A 24,766-nucleotide genomic window follows, 5' to 3' on the forward strand; every position below is an offset into this window, starting at 1 on the left:
TGAAGCCAGGGACACTCTGCGGCAGGCTCTTGCCATTTGGTGGAAGGAGGGAAAGACAAAAAAAACCCCCAGGAATGTCAGTTCTGATTCCTGTAATGGCTGCAGAGATTTAGCCAGAAAGCGATCAGAAATTGGACTGTGCGGATCCTTCCAATTCGCCTGCGTTTCTCACGGCTGTTCCGTGACACCATCCCATTTGCCAAAATGGGATTTGACATGACACAACTAAATGCAACTCATTAAGTGCAAATAGGACCTAAAATGAAAAGACAAGATGATGCAGAACAGGGGTAGACAGCTACATCTGAGTGTTATCACTGTAAATTATGTACTGGAAGCCAAAAGGAGACATGAGTCTATCAATATTCTCCCTATTATTTATTTATTTATTGTATTTATAGAGCACCAACATACTGCGCAGCGCTATTATGACTCTTCTGTGTGATGGGCCGCTGTCTTTATTTTACTTTAGATCCAGATTAATTGCAGGATATTTTCTTGCTATCTTTCTTTTTTTTCTTCTTCTTTTTTTTTTTTGTTTGTTTTTATTTACTAAAACCCCTTTTCTCAACAACAGAATTAGATCCAGCTACAGTGAATTCATCAGTAACATGTGAGGCAGATGAAGAGTGGAAACTGAAAGATGGTAGCTATGGCTGTTACTGCAAGGATAAGTATAAAGTTTCTGGTAGGTCTATCTCTATACATTTTTTATTTACTTGAATAACTGAACTCAGGGTTGGACTAATCAATGTAAAATTCAGAATCTATACGACTATACCAATTAATTAGGGCTCCAGCAAGCCCATTATGGAGGCAGAGAATTACTGAGAAATATAGGAATTATTTGTCTAAACTCTCTTGAAAAAACTTGTGACTGAGCAAAATATAAATAACAGAATGCTGATTTGCAAATCATTTAAGGGGCACTACAGCGAAAAACTGTAACATTTAAAATACAGTGGCTTGCAAAAGTAATCGGCCCCCTTGAAGTTTTCCACATTTTGTCACATTACTGCCACAAACATGAATCAATTTTATTGGAATTCCACGTGAAAGACCAATACAAAGTGGTGTACACGTGAGAAGTGGAACGAAAATCATGCATGATTCCAAACAGTTTTTACAAATAAATAACTGCAAAGTGGGGCGTGCGTAATTATTCAGCCCCTTTGGTCTGAGTGCCCGTAGACATTGCCTGATGGGTGCTAATGACTAAATAGAGTGCACCTGTGTGTAATTTAATGCCAGTACAAATACAACTGCTCTGTGACGGCCTCAGAGGTTGTCTAAAAGAATATTGGGAGCAACAACACAGTGAAGTCCAAAGAACACACCAGACAGGTCAGGAATAAAGTTATTGAGAAATTTAAAGCAATCTTAGGCTACAAAAAGATTTCCAAAGCCTTGAACCTCCCACGGTGCACTGTTCAAGCGTTCGTTCAGAAATGGAAGGAGTATGGTACAACTGTAAACCTACCAAGACAAGGCCGTCTACCTAAACTCAAAGGCCGTACAAGGAGAGTGCTGATCAGAAATGCAGTCAAGAGGCCCATGGTGACTCTGGACGAGCTGCAGAGATCTACAGCTCAGGTGGGGAAATCTGTGCATAGGACAACTATTATTCGTGCACTGCACAAAGTTGGCCTTTATGGAAGAGTGGCAAGAAGAAAGCCATTGTTAACAGAAAAGCATAAGAAGTCCCGTTTGCAGTTTGCCACAAGCCATGTGGGGGACTCAGCAAACATGTGGAAGAAGGTGTCATATCAAAAGTAAAATAAGAGACGGCACACCACTGGCTGCAATCAAGGTGCTGTGTATTAGCGAACAAGTCAAGTTATGTGACTTGTTCGCTAATACACAGCACCTTGATTGCAGCCAGTGGTGTGCCGTCTCTTCTTTTACTTTTGATATGACATTAGCTGTTTGAGCAATCCAGCTGAGACAAGGCACCGGCAGATTGTTTCAGGTAACTTGTTACCTGATTAGCTGCTTACCAAGCACCTTGGAGAATTCCTTGTGGAAGAAGGTGCTCTGGTCAGATGAGACCCAAATGGAACTTTTTGGTCAAAATTCAAAATGCTATGTGTGGCAGAAAACTAACACTCCACATCACTCTGAACACACCATCCCCACTGTCGAATATGGTGGTGGCAGCATTATGCTCTGGGGGTGCTTCTCTTCAGCAGGGACAGGGAAGCTGGTCAGAGTTGATGGGAAGATGGATGGAGCCAAATACAGGTCAATCTTGGAAGAAAACCTCTTAGAGTCTGCAAAAGACTTGAGACTGGGGTGGAGGTTCACCTTCCAGCAGGACAACGACCCTAAACATAAAGCCAGGGCAACAAGGGAATGGTTTAAAACAAAACATATCCATGTGTTAGAATGGCCCAGTCAAAGTCCAGATCTAAATCCAATTGAGAATCTGTGGCAAGATCTGAAAACTGCTGTTCACAAACGCTGCCCATCTAATCTGACTGAGCTGGAGCTGTTTTGCAAAGAAGAATGGGCAAGGATTTCAGTCTCTAGATGTGCAAAGCTGGTAGAGACATACCCTAAAAGACTGGCAGCTGTAATTGCAGCAAAAGGTGGTTCTACAAAGTATTGATTCAGGGGGCTGAATAATTACGCACACCCCACTTTGCAGTTATTTATTTGTAAAAAAAAATTGAAATCATGTCTGATTTTCGTTCCACTTCTCACGTGTACACCACTTGGTGTTGGTCTTTCACGTGGAATTCCAATAAAATTGATTCATGTTTGTGACAGTAATGTGACAAAATGTGGAAAACTTCAAGGGGACCAAATACTTTTGCAAGCCACTGTATGTGCAAACACATACAAATAAGAAGTATTTTTTCCAGAGTAAAATGAGCCATAAATTACTTTTCTCCTATAATGCTGTCACTTACAGTAGACAGTAGAGATCTGACAGAAGTGACAGGTTTTGGACTAGTCCATCTCTTCATAGGGGATTCTCAGCAAGGCTTTTACTCTTTAAAAAGACATTCCCAAAAAAAGGATTTAAACAATGATGCTGGCCAGCTTTCCTGCTCCCTACACAGTTTTTTGGCAGTTGGATAGAGCGACTGCCATTCACCAAGTGCTTTTGAAAATAAATATATCCCTGAGAATCCCCTATAAAGAGATGGACTAGTCCAAAACCTGTCACTTCTGTCAGATCTCTACTGCCTACTGTAAGTAACAGCATTATAGGAGAAAAGGAATTTATGGCTCATTTTACTCTGGAAAAAATGTACTTATTATTTGTATATGTTTGCGCATATTTTAAATTTTACAGTTTTAAGCTGTAGTGCCCCTTTACGCACTATATTGAATTGGAAATAGTACAAACACAATATTCTAAATGTCGTAACAGAGACATTTTAGTCATTTTATGAAAAATATATGCTCATTTTGATGGTATGAATAAGTTTTAAAAAACATGGCTGTTGCAAAAACATCGTGTAATAAACAAATAAAAAAATCCACCCAGGGAAACATCTCACATTAGGTTAATAACTAACAGGTCAGTAACATGACTAGGTATAAGAAAAGCATCCTGTAAAATCGGAATCTGTCAGGAGCAAAGATAGGGTCGGGTAAACCACACAGTGAAACTGGAAGATATTTTACAGAACAATTTAAGAATATTATTTTTTAACATAAAACCATAAAGAATTTATGGACTTTACCAATCTCAGTACATAATATCAATAAAGAATTTATTTGGAGAATCTGGAGAAATCTCTTCATACAAGGGACAAGGCTAAAAGCCAAACTGGCTGGCCTGGCATAGGTTCCAGGCCCTTAGTCAAAACTGCATTAAAAAAAGACAAAACTCTTCAGTGGAAATGACTGCACTATCTGTGAACAATTTATCACAGCACCAATTAAAGTTAAACCTGCACCATGCAAAATAAATAAATTATATGTAGTATAAATATGGTCCAGATAATTTAAGATGAACTGAGGTTAAATAGAAAAGGGTTTGTTGAATCAAAATAGGAATTTATTTTTAGACATAATGGACGCAGTGTCCTTCAAGTCTTGTTATCAATACACTCCAAAGGCTAGCATCAGTGATGAAATTGTGCTACATTAACCCCTTCCCGACCACCTAACGCCGATAGGCGTCAGGAAGGTGGCAGCCCCAGGACCGCCTAACGCCGAAAGGCATCAAGTCCTGGGGCGGGGTTTTGCAGGAGATTGCGTGTGCCGAGGCACACGCATCCCCACTTGTATGCAGGGCCGGATTTGTACTCTTTACCGCCCAAGGCCACTGTCACCAGCCGCCCCCCTTTGGTATAGGTAGTAAGATGACCCCTCCCCCTTCCCTCGAGTATAGGCAGCCAGATGACTCCCTTAATCCCTCCTTTTCCTACCCCCTTCAGTATAGGTAGCCAGCTCGTCTTCAGCAGACATCAGTGTCACTCATTTCTCCACTCGTCTCCAGTGCAGAAGTTTTCTTTTACTTTCCGTCTCCAATACTGCCCAAGTCCATAGCCGCCGGCCACAATGCAAATGTGCACAGAGAGCAAGGTGGCTGCTGCATAGGCGGCTAGCAGCAGAGTACTGCGGTCAGGCGGTCTAGGTGGCCTTGCCCTAAATCTGGCCCTGCTTGTATGACGGAGCTCTGCTCCTTCATCAGTCTACCAGCGGCGATCACTGCTAGCAGACTGTTAGGACATCTATTTACATTGTAGATCGCAGCGCTGTACTGTGGACAGCCGTGTCATTCGAAGACTTCTGCTTCCAAAATACTGTCTGAAAAGTGTGTTACCTGACCTGAAGCAGCTAAACTGAAGACATTAGTGGTCAACTCTGTGGGAGGAGCCACTACTTGGTGTACATCTTTATGCTTTGTCACATCAGATTGTGTGGGGGAGGGCACAGGCTCAACTCTGTGGGAGGAGCCACTACTTGGTGTACATCTTTATGCTTTGTCACATCAGATTGTGTGTGGGAGGGCACAGACTCAACTCTGAGAACTCAGAGATGTGCTTTGTAAAGGGGCTGGTTCACACTGGGGTGCTTTGCAGCGCTTAGCTGATCGCTGGCGATCAGCAAAGTCCTGTTACTATTATATCCCTATGGGATCATTAGCACTGCATAAATCGCAAACGTGCTCCATGCAGTGTTTTGAGGGTAACTGTGATGTGATTCCTGTTCCATTGAACGGGCAACACAAAATCACAATAATTTGTTCGCGACACAAAATCACAGTTGGTTGCCTCGAGTGTGAAGGCCCATTCACGGGCGTTTACCGCTAATGCAATGGATTTCAATTGTGAATCATGATTGCAATGTATTGCAATCGCGACCACTCAAAAAACGCAAAAATGTTGTGAGAAAGCGCGGAGGAGCCGCCGCCATGAGCCAGCGGCGGGCGGCTCCTTCCGCACTCAGCAATTACTCGCACGGAGAGGCAGCCGCCTCCTCGCATCATGAGGCGGCTGCCTCCGTGCATCAGCCTGCAGAACGCGGCGAAACTGCCGCGTTGGATGCGGCGGGTAGCTGGCAGGTCCCCGCTGCGGAGATACCGCAGAGCGGGGCTGCCGTGGCTGGGACTCGTAGTCCTCCAGGGTTCAGAGTGACGCACGCGCGCGCACTCAGACAGGACTTAGTACACTCAAGAGGGAGTCAGCTGACCAGGCAGGTCAGCTGACTCTAGCTCCACTCCCCATTGGTCCAGCAATCAGGGAGGTGCTGGGGGACACCTTTTAGTATATATACTGCTGGCTGTTCATTCATTCCTCGTCTGGCGTTGCGTTCACATACGTGGGAGCACCCAGATCCGTTAGTCAGATCCGTTAGTGTGCCGGGACCAGCTGGAGCTGTAATCCTACACTAAGCTAGATTCTGTTGATAGCTTAAAGTACTAGTTTGATTGTGATTACCTGTTATGACCTTTGCCTGCCTCGACTATCCTCCTGAACTCTGACCTTGTACCTCGTTATATCTGATACTCCGTTGCTGAACCCAGCCTGTACCTTGACTCCGCCTCTGCCTCTTGATTTTGTACCCCGATATTTCTGATACCTGTTGCCGAACCCTGCCTGTACCTAGACTCCGCCTCTGCCTACTGAATCTGTACCTTATCTGTCCGTGTGTTTACGACCTGGCTGGTCCGACCTCGAGAACCGACCTCACGATTGGAGGCGGTTCCTCGTCCTGTTAGTGACACTTGCGCCTGAGTGTCACTTTCGGACTTTCCTTCCCACTGTCAGTCTGACTCCTCCCGTCTTGGAGAGCTCAGACCTGTGGAAGGAATCTGTGCAGTTCTCCTTGCTGCACTGAGGCTTGTCCTCTATATTACTGTTGCACCAATCACACACTCTACTCAGGTGACCAGAGGTTAGTTAGTATATTGGATTATCGGTGATACTGCAGATCACATATAATCTGGTATACGTCTGTATTTCCCGTGATACTGCAGATCACCGGTAATCAGACCTCTCTGTGCTTCACCGAGCGTTACAGAACGCCAGACCACAAAACAGATGGAATCACGCGCTGATCCTCTGACTGTGCTTGCCACTTCGGTGGATAACATTCATCAAGCACTGGGCCAGCACAAAGCCTTAATCGATGCCTTATCAGGCTCTGTGAAAACCCTTCAGACGTCAGTTGATTCAGTACGTTCCCCTCCTAGTGATGACATACGCATGCCTGTGCCTGATAAGTTTTCCGGCCACAAGTCTGACTTCCGGAATTTCAGGAGTAGAGTGTTGTCGTATTTTGAATTAAGACCCCGATCCTCGGGGACTGAGACCCAACGGGTCATCTTTATTAAAACCTTGTTGAGTGGGGACTCCCAGTCCTGGGCATATAACCTGCCTCCTACCGATACCGCTCTGACCTCGGTAGAAGAGTTCTTTAAGGCAATGGCCATAATCTACGACGACCCTGACCTTGCTGCGACCTCAGAGCGGAAGCTCAAACTTTTGCGGCAAGGCAGAGGTTCGGTCGAGGATTATGCGGCGGAGTTCCGTAGGTGGTCAGTCACCTCTAGATTTGATAACTTCGCCCTAATGGATTATTTTCTGTCTGGGTTGACGGAGGAGGTCTCTGATTTAATGTTGACGGTACCAGAGCCCAAGACAGTTGATGAGGCCATATCATCGACCATTCGTGTAGATCGCAGGCTACGCCATCAGAGGCAGGCTAGGGGAAGTCACCGTGTCAGGGTGACTTCGTACGCGGCACCGGTTGCTGCATCCTCTGTAACAGCACCTCCGCCTGTCTCATCCTTTCCGGCCTTGCCTCCACCAGAGCCGATGCAAATTGGTCGATCAAAACTGACCCAGGTGGAGCGAAGGCGGAGGATGATGGAACAACTGTGCCTATACTGTGCAGAGGCAGGGCATAGGGTGCGAAACTGCCCCAACAGGGCGGGAGACGGGTCTGCCTAGGAGTAGTGGGGGGTGACACCCTAGGCACACAAACCTCACCCCTTAAAGAGAAAAAATTACTTCTCCCTTGTACGGTCACATGGGATGATAAATCTGTTGCCACTGAAGCCTTCATTGATTCCGGCTCAGCGGCTAACTTTATGAACTTTGAGTTTGCTCAGGAGTTGGGTCTACCACTCACTCCCGTGAGACCCCCCATTCAGGTCACGGCAGTCGACGATTCCCCTTTGCAGCGGAATTGTCCCCTGTCACCTCCACTATTATCCTAGGCATGCCTTGGTTGCAGGTTCATTCCCCACAAATAGACTGGGCCACAGGACAGTTGACAGCATGGTCACCTCACTGTTTCCAGCAGTGTTTGGGGAGACTGACGTTGGGTTTAACTAAGGTACAGGTGGAAGGTGTACCAGAACAATACGCAGATTATGCCGATGTGTTTTGTCCCAAGGCCGCGGATAAATTGCCCCCGCATCGTCCATTCGACTGTCCCATTGACCTTCGTTCCGGTTGTGTGCCTCCTCGAGGCCGTTTATATAACTTGTCTGGCCCCGAGAAACTTGCCATGCAGGAATACATTCGCGAGAACTTGGCAAAGGGCTTCATTAGGCCGTCCCGGTCGCCCGCGGGGGCAGGCTTCTTTTTTGTTAAAAAGAAAGATGGGGGGTTACGGCCTTGCATCGATTATCGAGGCCTCAATAAAATCACTGTGAAGAATCGCTACCCGTTACCACTTATAGACGATTTGTTCACACAGGTCACTGAGGCTAGCATATTTTCAAAACTGGATTTACGGGGGGCTTACAACCTGGTGCGTATAAGGAAGGGCGATGAATGGAAGACGGCTTTCAATACCCCTGATGGGCACTACGAGTATAGGGTGATGCCCTTCGGGTTGTGTAATGCCCCGGCCGTCTTCCAGGAACTCATCAATGAGGTTTTTCGGGAGGTATTGGGAAAGTTTGTTTTAGTCTATCTAGACGACATTCTCATTTTTTCTAACAACCTCTCGGAACACAGAACCCATGTCAGGATGGTGTTAGACAAACTGAGGCAGAATCTCTTATACGCCAAACTCGAAAAATGTATTTTTGAGGTCACGTCGGTTGCCTTTCTGGGGTATATAATCTCCACCTCAGGGTTGTCTGTGGACCCTGCCAAGGTCTCCGCGGTCCTGGAGTGGCCGCAGCCGGTGGGGTTAAAATCATTGCAACGGTTCTTGGGGTTTGCAAACTATTATAGAAGGTTTATAAAGGGGTACTCCACAGTAGTCGCCCCTCTCACTAGCCTTACTAAAAAAGGGGCAGACACCACTCATTGGCCTCCCGAGGCAGTACAGGCTTTTTCTAAGTTAAAGGGGTTGTTCTGTTCAGCACCCATACTCAGACACGTTGACACCTCTGTTCCGTTTATTGTTGAGGTAGACGCCTCAGAGATCGGGGTGGGGGCTGTGCTGTCCCAGCGTTCTGGTCTCCAGGGTAGACTACACCCGTGTGCCTATTTTTCCCGAAGGTTCTCTCCGGCAGAGAGAAACTATGACATAGGCAACAGGGAACTCCTAGCCATCAAGTTGGCCTTCGAAGAGTGGCGTCATTGGCTAGAGGGAGCTGAGCACACTATCACAGTTTATACCGACCACAAAAACCTAGAATACATCGAGGGGGCTAAAAGGTTAAGCCCAAGGCAGGCTCGATGGTCACTATTCTTCTCGAGATTTACATTTTTGATCACGTATACGCCAGGGAGTAAGAATACCAAGGCAGACGCACTTTCTAGGTGTTTTGAGCCAGAGACAGTACAGCCCCCTGTTCCGGAAACCATTGTCCCACGAAGTGTGGTGTTAGCCGCCACCGAGACTTGGGAGGACTGGAAAGAGACTTTGAGTCCTTTTCAGCAGGATATCCCAGAGGGTAAACCAGACGGGGTATTATTTGTTCCGTTACCATTCCGTCTCCAGATCTTGGAGATGGTTCACTCCCATAAGAACGCGGGACATCCAGGAGCATCTAGGACGCAGGATCTCGTGGCCAGATGTGCATGGTGGCCCTCGCTAGCCGCTGACTGTAAAGAGTTTGTCAGGGAATGTGCGGTGTGCGCAAAAAGCAAGCCCTCCCGGCTGGCATCTGTAGGTACTTTGCAGCCTTTACCCACCCCGAGCGAACCATGGACCCATTTGTCCATGGATTTCGTGGGAGAGCTTACCAGATCTGAAGGCATGTCAGTTATTTGGGTGGTGGTCGACCGTTTTAGTAAGATGGCCCACTTCGTGCCTCTGAAAGGACTCCCCTCGGCCCAGGAACTGGCCGATTTATTTATCATCCATGTCTTCAGGCTGCATGGCATTCCAGAGGACATAGTATCTGATCGGGGAGTTCAGTTTATTTCGAAATTTTGGAGGGCATTTTGTCACCAAATGGGCATGAAATTGTCATTTTCCTCAGGGTACCACCCACAGACAAATGGCCAGACGGAGAGGGTCAATCAGTCGTTAGAACAATTTTTGAGATGCTACGTTGCTGAGGCACAGAGTGATTGGGTTAAATATTTACCTTATGCAGAATTTGCACACAATAACTTAAAGAGTTCGTCCTAAGGTTTCTGCCCATTTCAGATTGTGACTGGTAAACTGCCTAAATTCTCCCCACTGCCAGTTGCGGCCACTCCGTTCCCAGCCTTGGAGACGTGGCTAAGATCATTTAAGGACATGTGGTGGATCATCAAGAATAATCTTGTAAAAGCATTCCAGAGTCAGAAAAGTCAGGCTGACAAGAGACGCTCGTTAGAGTGGAAATTCCAACCAGGAGATTTGGTTTGGGTGTCAACCCGTCACCTGACCCTGAAACAACCCTCTGACAAACTTGGTCCCAGGTTCGTGGGTCCATTCCCGGTTACTAGGAAGATCAACAATGTCACATATGCCATTGATCTTCCCACCAGCATGCGTGGAGTGAGGTCTTTCCACGTGTCGCTTCTCAAACCCGCAGTCCAGGTGGGTCCCACTCCTCCTCCTCCTGTCTTAGTCGATGCCCAGCCCGAGTATGAGGTGGAAAAGATCATAGATTCACGTACGGTGCAGAACTCGGTGCAGTATCTCGTACATTGGAAGGGGTACGGCATTGAGGAGAGGCAATGGGTGCCTGGGAACCGCATGCATGCGGACGAGTTGGTGAGAGAGTTTCATGCTGCACATCCAGAGAAACCTGGAAGGAGCTGTCCGGAGTCCACTCCTCGGGGGGGGGCGGGGGGTACTGTGAGAAAGCGCGGAGGAGCCGCCGCCATGAGCCAGCGGCGGGCGGCTCCTTCCGCACTCAGCAATTACTCGCACGGAGAGGCAGCCGCCTCCTCGCATCATGAGGCGGCTGCCTCCGTGCATCAGCCTGCAGAACGCGGCGAAACCGCCGCGTTGGATGCGGCGGGTAGCTGGCAGGTCCCCGCTGCGGAGATACCGCAGAGCGGGGCTGCCGTGGCTGGGACTCGTAGTCCTCCAGGGTTCAGAGTGACGCGCGCGCGCGCACTCAGACAGGACTTAGTACACTCAAGAGGGAGTCAGCTGACCAGGCAGGTCAGCTGACTCTAGCTCCACTCCCCATTGGTCCAGCAATCAGGGAGGTGCTGGGGGACACCTTTTAGTATATATACTGCTGGCTGTTCATTCATTCCTCGTCTGGCGTTGCGTTCACATACGTGGGAGCACCCAGATCCGTTAGTCAGATCCGTTAGTGTGCCGGGACCAGCTGGAGCTGTAATCCTACACTAAGCTAGATTCTGTTGATAGCTTAAAGTACTAGTTTGATTGTGATTACCTGTTATGACCTTTGCCTGCCTCGACTATCCTCCTGAACTCTGACCTTGTACCTCGTTATATCTGATACTCCGTTGCTGAACCCAGCCTGTACCTTGACTCCGCCTCTGCCTCTTGATTTTGTACCCCGATATTTCTGATACCTGTTGCCGAACCCTGCCTGTACCTAGACTCCGCCTCTGCCTACTGAATCTGTACCTTATCTGTCCGTGTGTTTACGACCTGGCTGGTCCGACCTCGAGAACCGACCTCACGATTGGAGGCGGTTCCTCGTCCTGTTAGTGACACTTGCGCCTGAGTGTCACTTTCGGACTTTCCTTCCCACTGTCAGTCTGACTCCTCCCGTCTTGGAGAGCTTAGACCTGTGGAAGGAATCTGTGCAGTTCTTTTTGCTGCACTGAGGCTTGTCCTCTATATTACTGTTGCACCAATCACACACTCTACTCAGGTGACCAGAGGTTAGTTAGTATATTGGATTATCGGTGATACTGCAGATCACATATAATCTGGTATACGTCTGTATTTCCCGTGATACTGCAGATCACCGGTAATCAGACCTCTCTGTGCTTCACCGAGCGTTACAAATGTCAAGTGAAAATATGCGTTAATCGCATAAAAAAAAGATGCGGAAAACTCGCTAGCTTTTTTACTATCTCAAGTGTGAACGAGGCCTAAGAGTATTAAAACTGATTTATTTGACATCAGCTAATCAAGGAGATTCTACAGACATAAAAACAAGCTCTGCTACTGAATGCCCACACAGATCTAGGAAAATATTTGTGGCTGAAAGTGGGATCTAAAAATTCTCTCTCTCTGCTCATTGGCATCACAGCACACAGAATATAATTACTGTGCTTCAATGCTTTGCAGTTTGGGTATATAGAAGATATGAAATCCCAAAATAAATTAACTTTGTTAAATGCTTTAGCCTGAATAATCATTTTTTGTGCTTTTAGCGTTTTCCGATATAATTCCGGAGCTGACCTGTGGCATCAATGATATGAAAGCTTCATTCCATAAATGCCAGCTGAAGAGCCTAAAACTCAATCCCAGCAGTGTTACTCTGGACAACAGAAGCTGTTTTGGGTTTCAAGATGATCCAAACACATTCTCCTTTCTGTCTTCTCTTCAATCAGGAAGATGTGGCCTGCAGATAATTGTAGGTTGTTTTTTCTGCAGATTCCATACTTGCATCTTCTTATTTTCTACATGAATCATGTCACATTCATCTTTTATACAGTATAAAAACAGAGATATTGCAACTGGAGTATTTAAACAAATTCTATAAAGTTGTGCTACTTTGTCTCATGTTACGCCCATCTATCACAGCTTACTGCATTATTACAAACCCCTATGTGTTGCAACCAGATGAGTATTTGTTCAAATGTCACATCCAATGATGCTTTCCATGGTATTGTGTGCTCCCCCAACTCGGTTTTCTAGCTCCCTATGGCTGTGAGCAGTAGGTGATGCCATGTTTTAAGATTAAAGGATATGATGGGTGCCAGAAAAATCCAACTGCCTACTTGTTCAGGGTCAGTGGCTAAAGGTTCAACCGGACAGCTCCAGCCTCATAAGATGCGTAGGATCCCTCGCCCTCCTCTTCGTCCTGCCGCTATCTCACCCAGTAATCTGGCTGGCCACTTGCTTCTGCGTATGCGCAGCTCGGCTGTGCACGCCCCCTGTTGTGCTCCTGCAACCCAAAGATGTTTTGTGCTTGCGCACTAGCACTGCGCAGGCATAGAAAGCTCCGCAGCCAAAAGCACAACTTGGGGGGTGCGCGGAGCTGAGACGCACATGTGTTAAAGAGCACAACTGTCTGTGACTGGCCAGATTAACAGGCAAGATAGTGGCATGCCGGAGCAGCCTGGGGAGGATAGCGAGGAACCCCATGCATCTCATGGGGCTGGAGGAGGCCTCAGGAAGGTATAAATACAGCCCTTTTACACATCTCAAATACACTTTAAAAAAGAAAGGACTCTTTATTCATCATAAAATTATGGAGTTTGAATTTCTAATTACGTTTTGTTACACGGATCACACAATTCTTATGTAAAGGATTTGTTACATTCGAGATTTGAAAGGTTTGAGATATTCGAGAACCTTAGATTCAGATTCAAGGAAATTTGGGATTCGTCCCATCTCTACTACAGGTATATGTATAACATATGTGTCAATTTATGTGCATAATTAACACTAAACGTTGAATAGTCTTTGAATCGTGAGATAAAGTGAAGTCATAAATCCCTAAAAAATAAACAAAATTGTCATTAAAGGCATCAAAAAGGTTTTTTGCATTAATCTCATAAACAACCACAGGTCAAGATTAATTGAATTTCTTAGCTCCTAAAGTCTCAAATCTAACAGCTCATTTCCACTAGGGGAGATTTGAAAGAATTCCCTGCACAGAGATTTATGTTAACAGAGTATCATATGCGTACTGGGGAAAAAAAACAGATTTTCAGCAGCACTTTATTGCATTAAGTCTGGGATCCCCATAGCCATGCATGGCACGGCTTGAGAGATTTGGATGTGTACTCACATCAGACCAAATGCCAGCATCCGTCATGGAAACAGATGCTGGCACAAGTGGAAACGGGTCCTAAACAATCAGCAGCCACAGAAGGACATAATGGATCAATATGACAGCAGACTTACCTGGAGGCTGCTTCACTTGTGCTTTTCATGCATTGTATAGGTGGGTGGACACTAGACAGCACCAATGCTAAATCGCAACTACAAAACAAATCTATCATTGCAGCTGTGAACAGCAACATGTTCAGACCAGTTTATAATTTTCTAGTAGGTCACATAGGGTGGGATAATTTACAGAGTAACATTTTGGGGGCAGCTGCTTTACTGGATTCTGTTTCATAGATTAAAAAATTAAATTCTTTAAAAATGTAAATTATTACTGCTCTGTGAATTAACTGTAAATTCTTTGCCATTTTCTTTAAAACAGTAGCTTTATTCTTATTTGCAGAAAAATACAACACATGTCACGTACATGAACACCCTATATCTCACAGTGGAACATGATGAGGTAATCACAAGAAATGAGAATCTGACTGTAACAATGTCTTGTGATTACCCACTGGACATGGTCATCAGCCTGAACACAGTGATAAACCCAATTTTAAGGTAAATACAGCTTGACTGTTTTCCATCTTCTGTATAGACTATGGTTTTTTTTTTTTTGAGATTTTATTCTGTAGCGTACACGTATGGGAAAGGTAGCTGCAGTCCTTCAACAGTACTGTCACTTTCTGGCTCACAACCCATGTCTCATTCCAGTCTATGAAACCTTGCCTATGCTGTTCCCTTGTTAGCTTCCTATCCTTGCTTTGTGCTTCACATGCTTATTTTTATATCTTTTTTGATTACTCTCACCTATAGCTTTGTTTTCATCACTGAACCTTTTCCTGTGCATATACTGCTGCCCTTGCCCATTAATAGCACAAGCTCTTACATGTACTGCATAGAGATGGATACTATTGTATACCTATTATCCGCCTTTTACATGTCTCTTTTGTAGCTACCACACCTGTTTGAGCTCCCTAATCTGCTTTATGGGATATGAAAATTACTGGGAGCTGCATATGTACAGCACAGCCAGGCATGCTCAGATGTACCAAATTTCGGTTCAGGTACATTCGAATTCGGGCCCGCATGACATTCGAATTCGCCTTCGACCACGACATTTGGTTCGAGTTCATATTCGGTTCGAGGTTGCGCCTAAAAATTCGTTAAAAATTCGTATTCGTGAATTCGGGGTTTTTTTGTGTGTTTTTTTAAAGTGAATTTACATTGAAATAGGTGTACTTAAAAAAACAAAACTGAAAACGTGACGTGTGGCACTGGCAGCAGGCAATGCATAGTGTGGACCCTGGCGGTGGGACCACTGACAGCAGCAGGATAAATACAACAGCAGCAGTAGGAGGAGGAATGACATGTGGCACTGACAGCAGGCAATGCATAGTGTGGACCCTGGCGGTGGGACCTCTGACAGCAGTAGGATAAATACAACAGCAGCAGCAGGAGGAGGTGGAGTGACGTGTGGCACTGGCAGCAGGCAATGCATAGTGTGGACCCTGGCGGTGGGACCTCTGACAGCAGCAGGATAAATACAACAGCAGCAGTAGGAGGAGGTGGAGTGACGTGTGGCACTGGCAGCAGGCAATGCATAGTGTGGACCCTGGTGGTGGGACCACTGACAGCAGCAGGATAAATACAACAGCAGCAGTAGGAGGAGGAGTGACGTGTGGCACTGACAGCAGGCAATGCATAGTGTGGACCCTGGCGGTGGGACCTCTGACAGCAGTAGGATAAATACAACAGCAGCAGCAGGAGGAGGTGGAGTGACGTGTGGCACTGGCAGCAGGCAATGCATAGTGTGGACCCTGGCGGTGGGACCACTGACAGCAGCAGGAAAAATACAACAGCAGCAGTAGGAGGAGGTGGAGTGACGTGTGGCACTGGCAGCAGGCAATGCATAGTGTGGACCCTGGTGGTGGGACCTCTGACAGCAGTAGGATAAATACAACAGCAGCAACAGGAGGAGGTGGAGTGACGTGTGGCACTGGCAGCAGGCAATGCATAGTGTGGACCCGGGCGGTGGGACCACTGACAGCAGCAGGATAAATACAACAGCAGCAGGAGGAGGTGGAGTGACGTGTGGCACTGGCAGCAGGCAATGCATAGTGTGGACCCTGGCGGTGGGACCACTGACAGCAGCAGGATAAATGCAACAGCAGCAGCAGGAGGAGGTGGAGTGACGTGTGGCACTGGCAGCAGGCAATGCATAGTGTGGACCCTGGCGGTGGGACCACTGACAGCAGCAGGATAAATACAACAGCAGCAGTAGGAGGAGGTGGAGTGACGTGTGGCACTGGCAGCAGGCAATGCATAGTGTGGACCCTGGCGGTGGGATCACTGACAGCAGTAGGATAAATACAACAGCAGCAGCAGGAGGAGGTGGAGTGACGTGTGGCACTGGCAGCAGGCAATGCATAGTGTGGACCCTGGTGGTGGGACCACTGACAGCAGCAGGATAAATACAACAGCAGCAGGAGGAGGAGGAGTGACGTGTGGCACTGACAGCAGGCAATGCATAGTGTGGACCCTGGTGGTGGGACCTCTGACAGCAGTAGGATAAATACAACAGCAGCAGCAGGAGGAGGTGGAGTGACGTGTGGCACTGGCAGCAGGCAATGCATAGTGTGGACCCTGGCGGTGGGACCACGGACAGCAGCAGGATAAATACAACAGCAGCAGGAGGAGGTGGAGTGACGTGTGGCACTGGCAGCAGGCAATGCATAGTGTGGACCCTGGTGGTGGGACCACTGACAGCAGCAGGATAAATACAACAGCAGCAGGAGGAGGTGGAGTGACATGTGGCACTGGCAGCAGGCAATGCATAGTGTGAACCCTGGCAGTGGGACCACTGACAGCAGTAGGATAAATACAACAGCAGCAGCAGTAGGAGGAGGAGTGACGTGTGGCACTGACAGCAGGCAATGCATAGTGTGGACCATGGCAGTGGGACCATTGACAGCAGCAGGATAAATACAACAGCAGCAGGAGGAGAAGGAGTGACGTGTGGCACTGACAGCAGGCAATGCATAGTGTGGACCCTGGTGGTGGGACCTCTGACAGCAGTAGGATAAATACAACAGAAGCAGCAGGAGGAGGTGGAGTGACGTGTGGCACTGGCAGCAGGCAATGCATAGTGTGGACCCTGGCAGTGGGATCACTGACAGCAGCAGGATAAATACAACAGCAGCAGGAGGAGGTGGAGTGACGTGTGGCACTGGCAGCAGGCAATGCATAGTGTGGACCCTGGCGGTGGGACCACTGACAGCAGCAGGATAAATACAACAGCAGCAGGAGGAGGTGGAGTGACGTGTGGCACTGGCAGCAGGCAATGCATAGTGTGGACCCTGGCGGTGGGACCACTGACAGCAGTAGGATAAATACAACAGCAGCAGCAGTAGGAGGAGGAGTGACGTGTGGCACTGGCAGCAGGCAATGCATAGTGTGGACCCTGGTGGTGGGACCTCTGACAGCAGTAGCATAAATACAACAGCAGCAGCAGCAGGAGGAGGAGGGACGTGTGGCACTGGCAGCAGGCAATGCATAGTGTGGACCCTGGCGGTGGGATCTCTGACAGCAGTAGGATAAATACAACAGCAGCAGCAGGAGGAGGTGTAGTGACGTGTGGGACTGGCAGCAGGCAATGCATAGTGTGGACCCTGGTGGTGGGACCACTGACAGCAGCAGGATAAATACAACAGCAGCAGGAGGAGGTGGAGTGACGTGTGGCACTGGCAGCAGGCAATGCATAGTGTGGACCCTGGCGGTGGGACCACTGACAGCAGCAGGATAAATACAACAGCAGCAGCAGGAGGAGGTGGAGTGACGTGTGGCACTGGCAGCAGGCAATGCATAGTGTGGGCGGTGGGACCACTGACAGCAGCAGGATGAAAATGAGCGCAGTGTAATATGTTGCCGCTTTAGAAATACAATAAATACATAAATAAATTGATAGGTAAATCAATGCAGCAGGCCAGCAGGAGGAGGAGGAGTCCAGTAGAAATACAATAAATAAATAAATACATAAATAAATTGATAGGTAAATCAATGCAGCAGGCCAGCAGGAGGAGGAGGAGTCCGGTAAAAATACAAAAAATAAATAAATACATAAATAAATTGATAGGTAAATCAATGCAGCAGGCCAGCAGGAGGAGGAGGAGTCCAGTAGAAATACAATAAATAAATAAATACATAAATAAATTGATAGGTAAATCAATGCAGCAGGCCAGCAGGAGGAGGAGGAGGAGGAGTCCGGTAGAAATACAATAAATAAATAAATACATAAATAAATTGATAGGTAAATCAATGCAGCAGGCCAGCAGGAGGAGGAGGAGTCCGGTAGACATACAATAAATAAATAAATACATAAATAAATTCATAGGTAAATCAATGCAGCAGGCCAGCAGGAGGAGGAGGAGTCCGGTAGAAATACAATAAATACATAAATAAATTGATAGGTAAATCAATGCAGCAGGCCAGCAGGAGGAGGAGGAGTCCGGTAGAAATACAATAAATAAATAAATACATAAAAAAATTCATAGGTAAATCAATGCAGCAGGCCAGCAGGAGGAGGAGGAGTCCGGTAGAAATACAATAAATAACTAAATACATAAATAAATTCATAGGTAAATCAATGCAGCAGGCCTGCAGCAGCAGCAGGAGTCCGGTAGAAATACAATAAATAAATAAATGCATAAATAAATTCATAGGTAAATCAATGCAGCAGGCCAGCAGGAGGAGGAGGAGTCCGGTAGAAATACAATAAATAAATAAATTCATAAATAAATTCATAGGTAAATCAATGCAGCAGGCCTGCAGCAGCAGCAGGAGTCCAGTAGAAATACAATAAATAAATAAATACATAAATAAATTCATAGGTAAATTAATGCAGCAGGCCAGCAGGAGGAGGAGGAGGAGTCGTCACGTATGGCAGGCAGCAGGCAATGTATTGTAATTCCCAGGCAGGCACCTCATGTCCTCCTTTCGCCGACAACAGGTGCCAGGAACGTGCCTTCTATCCAGGCCTGGTTAATCTTCAAAAATGTCAGTCTGTCCACGCCCTCTGTGGACAGACGAGAGCACTTCTCGGTGACCACGCCACCGGCCGCACTGAAGCACCTCTCAGACAGCACGCTGGAAGGGGGGCAAGACAATACCTCCAGGGCGTACTGCGCAAGCTCCCTCCAAATGTGCAAGCGCTCCACCCAGTACTCCATGGGGTCCACAGGCTCTTCGCTGCCGGTGTCAAGCCCACTGAAGGATCCCATGTAGTCGGCCACCATCCGGATCATGCGCTGGCTGTGACTCTCACCGAAGGTGGCTGCTGCCCGCGCCTCCTCCCTCGGCTGCTGTATCTTCATGTAGAACGCCTGCGTCAATGACAGAAGGTCTCCTGGGCGCCTGATGCTGCTGCTGGCCGCAGGCACCTGCTGCTGTGCTGCTGGCTGCTGGACATGGACAGAGGGAGTGGAAGGCGGGGGGAAGGCTTCCTCCAGTCACTGAACAAGGATCTCCTGCAACTCCCTTGCTCGCTGCTCACGGTCTCTGGCAGGCAGAAACTGATCCCACCTCCCCCTCAGCCGTGGGTCCAGGATCATGCTGATGCAGACGTCCTCCCTCGCTTGCATCTGCTTGACCCTGGGGTCTGTGCGCATGCAGCGCAGCATGTGCGCTGCCATGGGGAACAGGGTGGACCGTCTAACAGAGACATCAGGGTCAGCGTCCTCCTCCTCTTGCCCCTGAGACTCTTCCTCCTCTCTCCACCCTCGCACCACTGCTGCTGCGCTCCGATGTTCCCCCCCAGCAGCAACGTCCAGCACCTCCAACTCCTCCTCCTCCAGGGACTCAAATACCTGCGGAGCAGTGGACTGCACAGGCGGCTGCTGTTCCAGCTGCTTCAGGGCCTCCTCTCCCAAATCCACCAAATCGCCAAGTGCCCTGTCCAGCAGACAAACAAAGGGCACCCACTGGCAGAGGGATGCCCGTTGTTCACTCACCAGGTTGGTTCCCTGCAGGAAGGGAGCCAACACCAAGCAGACCTGCTGCATCTGCCCCCATTGCGCGTTGGTGAGGAGCTGGAGTGTGGTGCTGCTTCTGCTGCCGGTGCCGGCGACAGTGGCATCATAGATTACCGGTTGACAGCCCTCCTCTGCTCAACCAGCCGCTCCAACATCGCCAGGGTGGAGTTCCAGGGATTTGGCACATCTATGATAAGGCGGTGTCGTGGCAGGCCCTCCTGCTGCTGGATGGCTGCCAGTTTTGCTGCGGCAGCTGCTGAGCGGCGGAAAGTGCGCACAATTTTCCGCGCCGCTTCTAACAGCTCCTCCATCCCCAGGTAGGTGCGCATGAACTTTTGCACCACCAGGTTCAGGACGTGGGCCAAGCAAGGGACGTGGAGCAAGTCTCCACTGCTGATGGCAGACAGCAGGTTGGCGGCATTGTCGGACACCACCAATCCCACAGTGAGGCCTCTGGGGGTCAGCCACGTCCTCTCCTGCTCCCTGAGGTACCGGAGCACGTTAGTTGCCATCAAGGAGTGTTTCCCCAGGCTTTTCATCTCCAGCAGCGCTTGGCAGTGGCGGGCCTTCACGCTGCTGGAGAGACGGGATCGCTTGGCGGTGGGAGCTGCTGCTTCTCCCCTGACCCCGCGTGGTGGCACCACGTAGTGGGCGACTGGTGCTGCTGTGCCCGAGGATGGACCTGCTGCTTCCTCGCTCTGGCTTTCCACCAGGCTGACCCAGTGGGCCGTAAAGGACAGATAGCGCTCTGTCCCAAACCGGCTGCTCCAGGAATCCATGGTTATGTGGATCCGCGCACTGACAGCGTGATCCAGCGCGCGGCCCACGTTCTCCATGGCAGAGCGGTGCAGTGCTGGGATCGCCCTGCGGGAAAAATAGTGGCGGCTGGGGACTTGCCACTCCGGGATCCCAACCTGCAGCAGTGCTCTGATGTCACTCCCCTCCTGCACAAAGGAATATGGCAGGAGCTGGGAGCACATGGCCCAGGCAAGCAACCTGTTCAGCATCCGGATGCGCCTGTGGGCGGGAGGCAGCACCTTGGTCACACCGGGGAATGCTTCGCTGAGCAGGGTCTGGCGGCGTTTGCCTGCACGGGAGGATAAGGAGGCCACTGTGGAGGGAGCTGATGAGGCCACTGAGGACTGGCTGCCCGGGGGGGGGGGGGGTGGGAGTGGGTTGCTGCTGTGCTCCTGCTGCCGCTGCTGCTGGATGGGCAGGAGGGTCAGCTGCTGCTGCTGAAATCTGTGCAGTGGCTGTCTGGCTCTGACCACTGCCTGCACCACTTTGCATAAGCTTCTCCAACTCATTAAAGTCCTCAAAATGTCTGCTCTGTAAGTGGGTCTGCAGGCACGAGGTACTCAATTTGTGGATATCGCGACCTCTGCTGAGACTGAGATTGCAACTGTTGCAAATTGCACGGGTCGGGTCCACTGGGCACTTGGTGAAGTACCGCCAGACTGGGGACTTCAACCTGCTCATTGCGCTTGAGGGCTGGGGTTTTTGGGTGCTCTTGGAGGATTGTGCCTTTTTGGTTGTAGTTAGAGGTTTGCTGCGAGTGGTGGTAGCGACTGAAGCAGTGGGCTGTGGCTCCTGCCTTCCACGCCCTGTGCTGGCCGCCTTGCTGCTGCCGCGCCTCTGTGCCAGAGACGCCTCCTCCTCCGATGATGAGCTGCCTTCAACGAACTGTGCTGGTGGTACTGGTGGCACATAGGAAGGATCTATCAAGTCATCATCATCAACCCCAAACAAATCCTGTGAGCCCGACTCAACCAACTCCTCTACCCCAACATCCCCTGCATCACGCCCCTCCTCCTCAGCGCCAACAACAAACTTCTGCACCTGTAACTCCTTCTCCTCCTTGCATGGCCCCATCATCTCCAACTCATACTTCTCCAAAACATCCCTGTACATGGTCACAGTCTCAGGGGAGAAGAGCGTGCTCTTTGAGGACAGGCTGGCCGATGGGGTCACCGTGACCATGGCCTCAAGCGCTGGTGGAGGCCTGCTGCGGACAGGAGTGCTGGTGGCACTAGTCTCGCTGCTGCTGGAGGCCTGGCTGGAAAAGGTGGCTTCCTGCCCCGCCGTTATTTCCACCACAGCCTGCACCTGACTCTCCCCAATGGGCCGTCAGTCATAGTGCACTATACAAATACAGTAAAAAAAAAATAAGTAGAAGAGGGCGGGAAAGGGTGTAAACTTTAATAAAGTCTGTGTTGGTGTGGTGACTTGGTGGTGACTAGTAGTACAGTAGTAGACACTAGTAGTATGCACGCACGCAGGTAACTAAGAAACACCTAGCGTAATAGGCAGGGGCGTAACTAGAAATCACTGGGCCCCCCTGCGAATATTTGGATGGGGCCCCCCCCATAGGTGCCAAATAATCGTAATGGGGCAGCGTTTCACTGTAAATTAATTGTAAAGTGGGCAGCATTTTACCAGACAATCGTAATGTGGGCCAGAAAATCGTAATGTGGGCAGAGTTCACCAGAAAATCGTAATGTGGGCCTTTAGAAAATCATAATGTGGGCAGAGTTCACCAGAAAATCGTAATGTGGGCACCAGTCACCAGAAAATAGTAACGTGAGCAGCAGTCACCAGAAAATTGTAACGTGGGCAGCATTTACCAGACAATCGTAATGTGGGCAGCGTTCACCAGAATATCGTAATGTGGGACAGAAAATCGTAATGTGGGCAGAGTTCACCAGAAAATTGTAACATGGACAGCATTCACCAGACAATCGTAACTTGGGCAGTGTTCACCAGAAAATCGTAATGTGGGCCAGAAAATCGTAATGTGGGCAGCGTTCACCAGAAAATCGTAACGTGGACAGCATTCACCAGACAATCGTAACGTGGGCAGTGTTCACCAGAAAATCGTAATGTGGGCCAGAAAATCGCAATGTGGGCAGCAGTCACCAGAAAATCGCCATGTGGGCAGCAGTCACCAGAAAATTGCAATGTGGGCATCAGTCACCAGAAAATCCTAATGTGGGCAGCAGTCACCAGAATATCGTAATGTGGGCAGCAGTCACCAGAAAATCCTAATGTGGGCAGCAGTCAGTCACCAGAATGTCGTAATGTGGGCAGCAGACACCAGAAAATCCTAATGTGGGCAGCAGTCACCAGAAAATCGCAATGTGGGCAGCAGTCACCAGAAAATCGCAATGTGGGCAGCAGTCACCAGAAAATCGCAATGTGGGCAGCAGTCACCAGAAAATCCTAATGTGGGCAGCATACACCAGAAAATCGTAATGTGGGCAGCAGACACCAGAAAATCGCAATGTGGGCAGCAGACACCTGAAAATCGCAATGTGGGCAGCAGACACCTGAAAATCGCAATGTGGGCAGCAGACACCTGAAAATCGTAATGTGGGCAGCAGACACCTGAAAATCGTAATGTGGGCAGCAGACACCTGAAAATCGTAATGAGGGCAGCAGACACCTGAAAATCGTAATGAGGGCAGCAGACATCTGAAAATCGTAATGTGGGCAGCAGACACCTGAAAATCGTAATGTGGGCAGCAGACACCAGAAAATCATGATGTGGGCAGCAGACACCAGAAAATCGCAATGTGGGCAGCAGTGACCAGAAAATCGCAATGTGGGCAGCAGTGACCAGAAAATCGTAATGTGGGCAGCAGACACCAGAAAATCGCAATGTGGGCAGCAGTGACCAGAAAATCGTAATGTGGGCAGCAGACAGAAAATCATAATGTGGGCAGCAGACACCTGAAAATCACAATGTGGGCAGCAGTGACCAGAAAATCGCAATGTGGGCAGCAGACACCAGAAAATCGTAATGTGGGCAGCAGACACCTGAAAATCACAATGTGGGCAGCAGACACCTGAAAATCGTAATATGCCCCCCCCCCCCCTGGGGCCCGCTCGGAGTTTTGTGGGTGCTGGAGGGGTGGCAGCATGAGGGGAAAGCCTTGCCCACAGTCGGCGGGGAGAGGGGTAGTTCCCCCCTCTCCCTCACCTCGGGGCTCTCCCCTCTGTGCTCCCCTCCAGCTCGTAAGTGTCTGTGGGGCTGTGGTGGGCAGCGAGCGGCGGGCAGATACATACCTGCTTCCGTGCGTTCCATCGGAGACTTCTCCCTCTAGCGGCTGACGTCACTTCCGGAAGTGACGTCAGCCGCTAGAGGGAGAAGTCTCCGATGGAACGCACGGAAGCAGGTATGTATCTGCCCGCCGCTCGCTGCCCACCACAGCCCCACAGACACTTACGAGCTGGAGGGGAGCACAGAGGGGAGAGCCCCGAGGTGAGGGAGAGGGGGGAACTACCCCTCTCCCCGCCGACTGTGGGCAAGGCTTTCCCCTCATGCTGCCACCCCTCCAGCACCCACAAAACGGCCCCAAGCGGGCCCCAGGGGGGGGCCGGGCCCCCCCACGGGCGCAGGGGCTGCAGGGCCTATTCCTACGCCCCTGGTAATAGGCTACAAGTATGTCGTGCGGCAGACAATCGGTGACAATTAATAACGGTCACACACTGTCAGACGCAATCAATCAATAGGCTCGGGCAGGTGAGGTGACAGACAGTCACAGGTCACTCACAACGGATGCTGGTGTGGTGGCCTGTATGTGTTGTAAGTAACTCTTATTTATTACACACACTACAGATGATAATAAAATCACACAGTAAAATTGAAAAAAAAATTAGTGAACGGGTACTAGTCTAGACTAGTAGACTAGTAGTATAGTAGTAGACACTAGAAGTATGCACGCACGCAGGTAACTAAGAAACACCTAGCGTAATAGGCTACAAGTAAGTCGTGCGGCAGACAATCGGTGACAATTAATAACGGTCACACACGGTCAGACGCAATCAATCAATAGGCTCGGGCAGGTGAGGTGACAGACAGTCACAGGTCACTCACAACGGATGCTGGTGTGGTGGCCTGTATGTGTTGTAAGTAACTCTTATTTATTACACACACTACGGAT

At 49.0% G+C, this 24,766-nt stretch overlaps 1 protein-coding gene across 1 annotated transcript in view; it reads left to right on the forward strand.

Moving 5' to 3' along the window:
* The window catches only part of LOC137524662 (uromodulin-like), a 115,120-nt gene that overhangs the window by 72,606 nt on the left and 17,748 nt on the right, over positions 1-24,766 (forward strand). Inside the window, exons 9-11 of the mRNA XM_068244785.1 lie at positions 578-688; positions 12,171-12,373; positions 14,198-14,355. Coding sequence (XP_068100886.1) covers positions 578-688; positions 12,171-12,373; positions 14,198-14,355 — 472 coding nt within the window. The remainder of the gene's footprint in view (positions 1-577; positions 689-12,170; positions 12,374-14,197; positions 14,356-24,766) is intronic.

Source organism: Hyperolius riggenbachi, chromosome 7, assembly GCF_040937935.1.
Source record: "Hyperolius riggenbachi isolate aHypRig1 chromosome 7, aHypRig1.pri, whole genome shotgun sequence".
Classification (NCBI taxonomy): Eukaryota; Metazoa; Chordata; class Amphibia; order Anura; family Hyperoliidae; genus Hyperolius; species Hyperolius riggenbachi.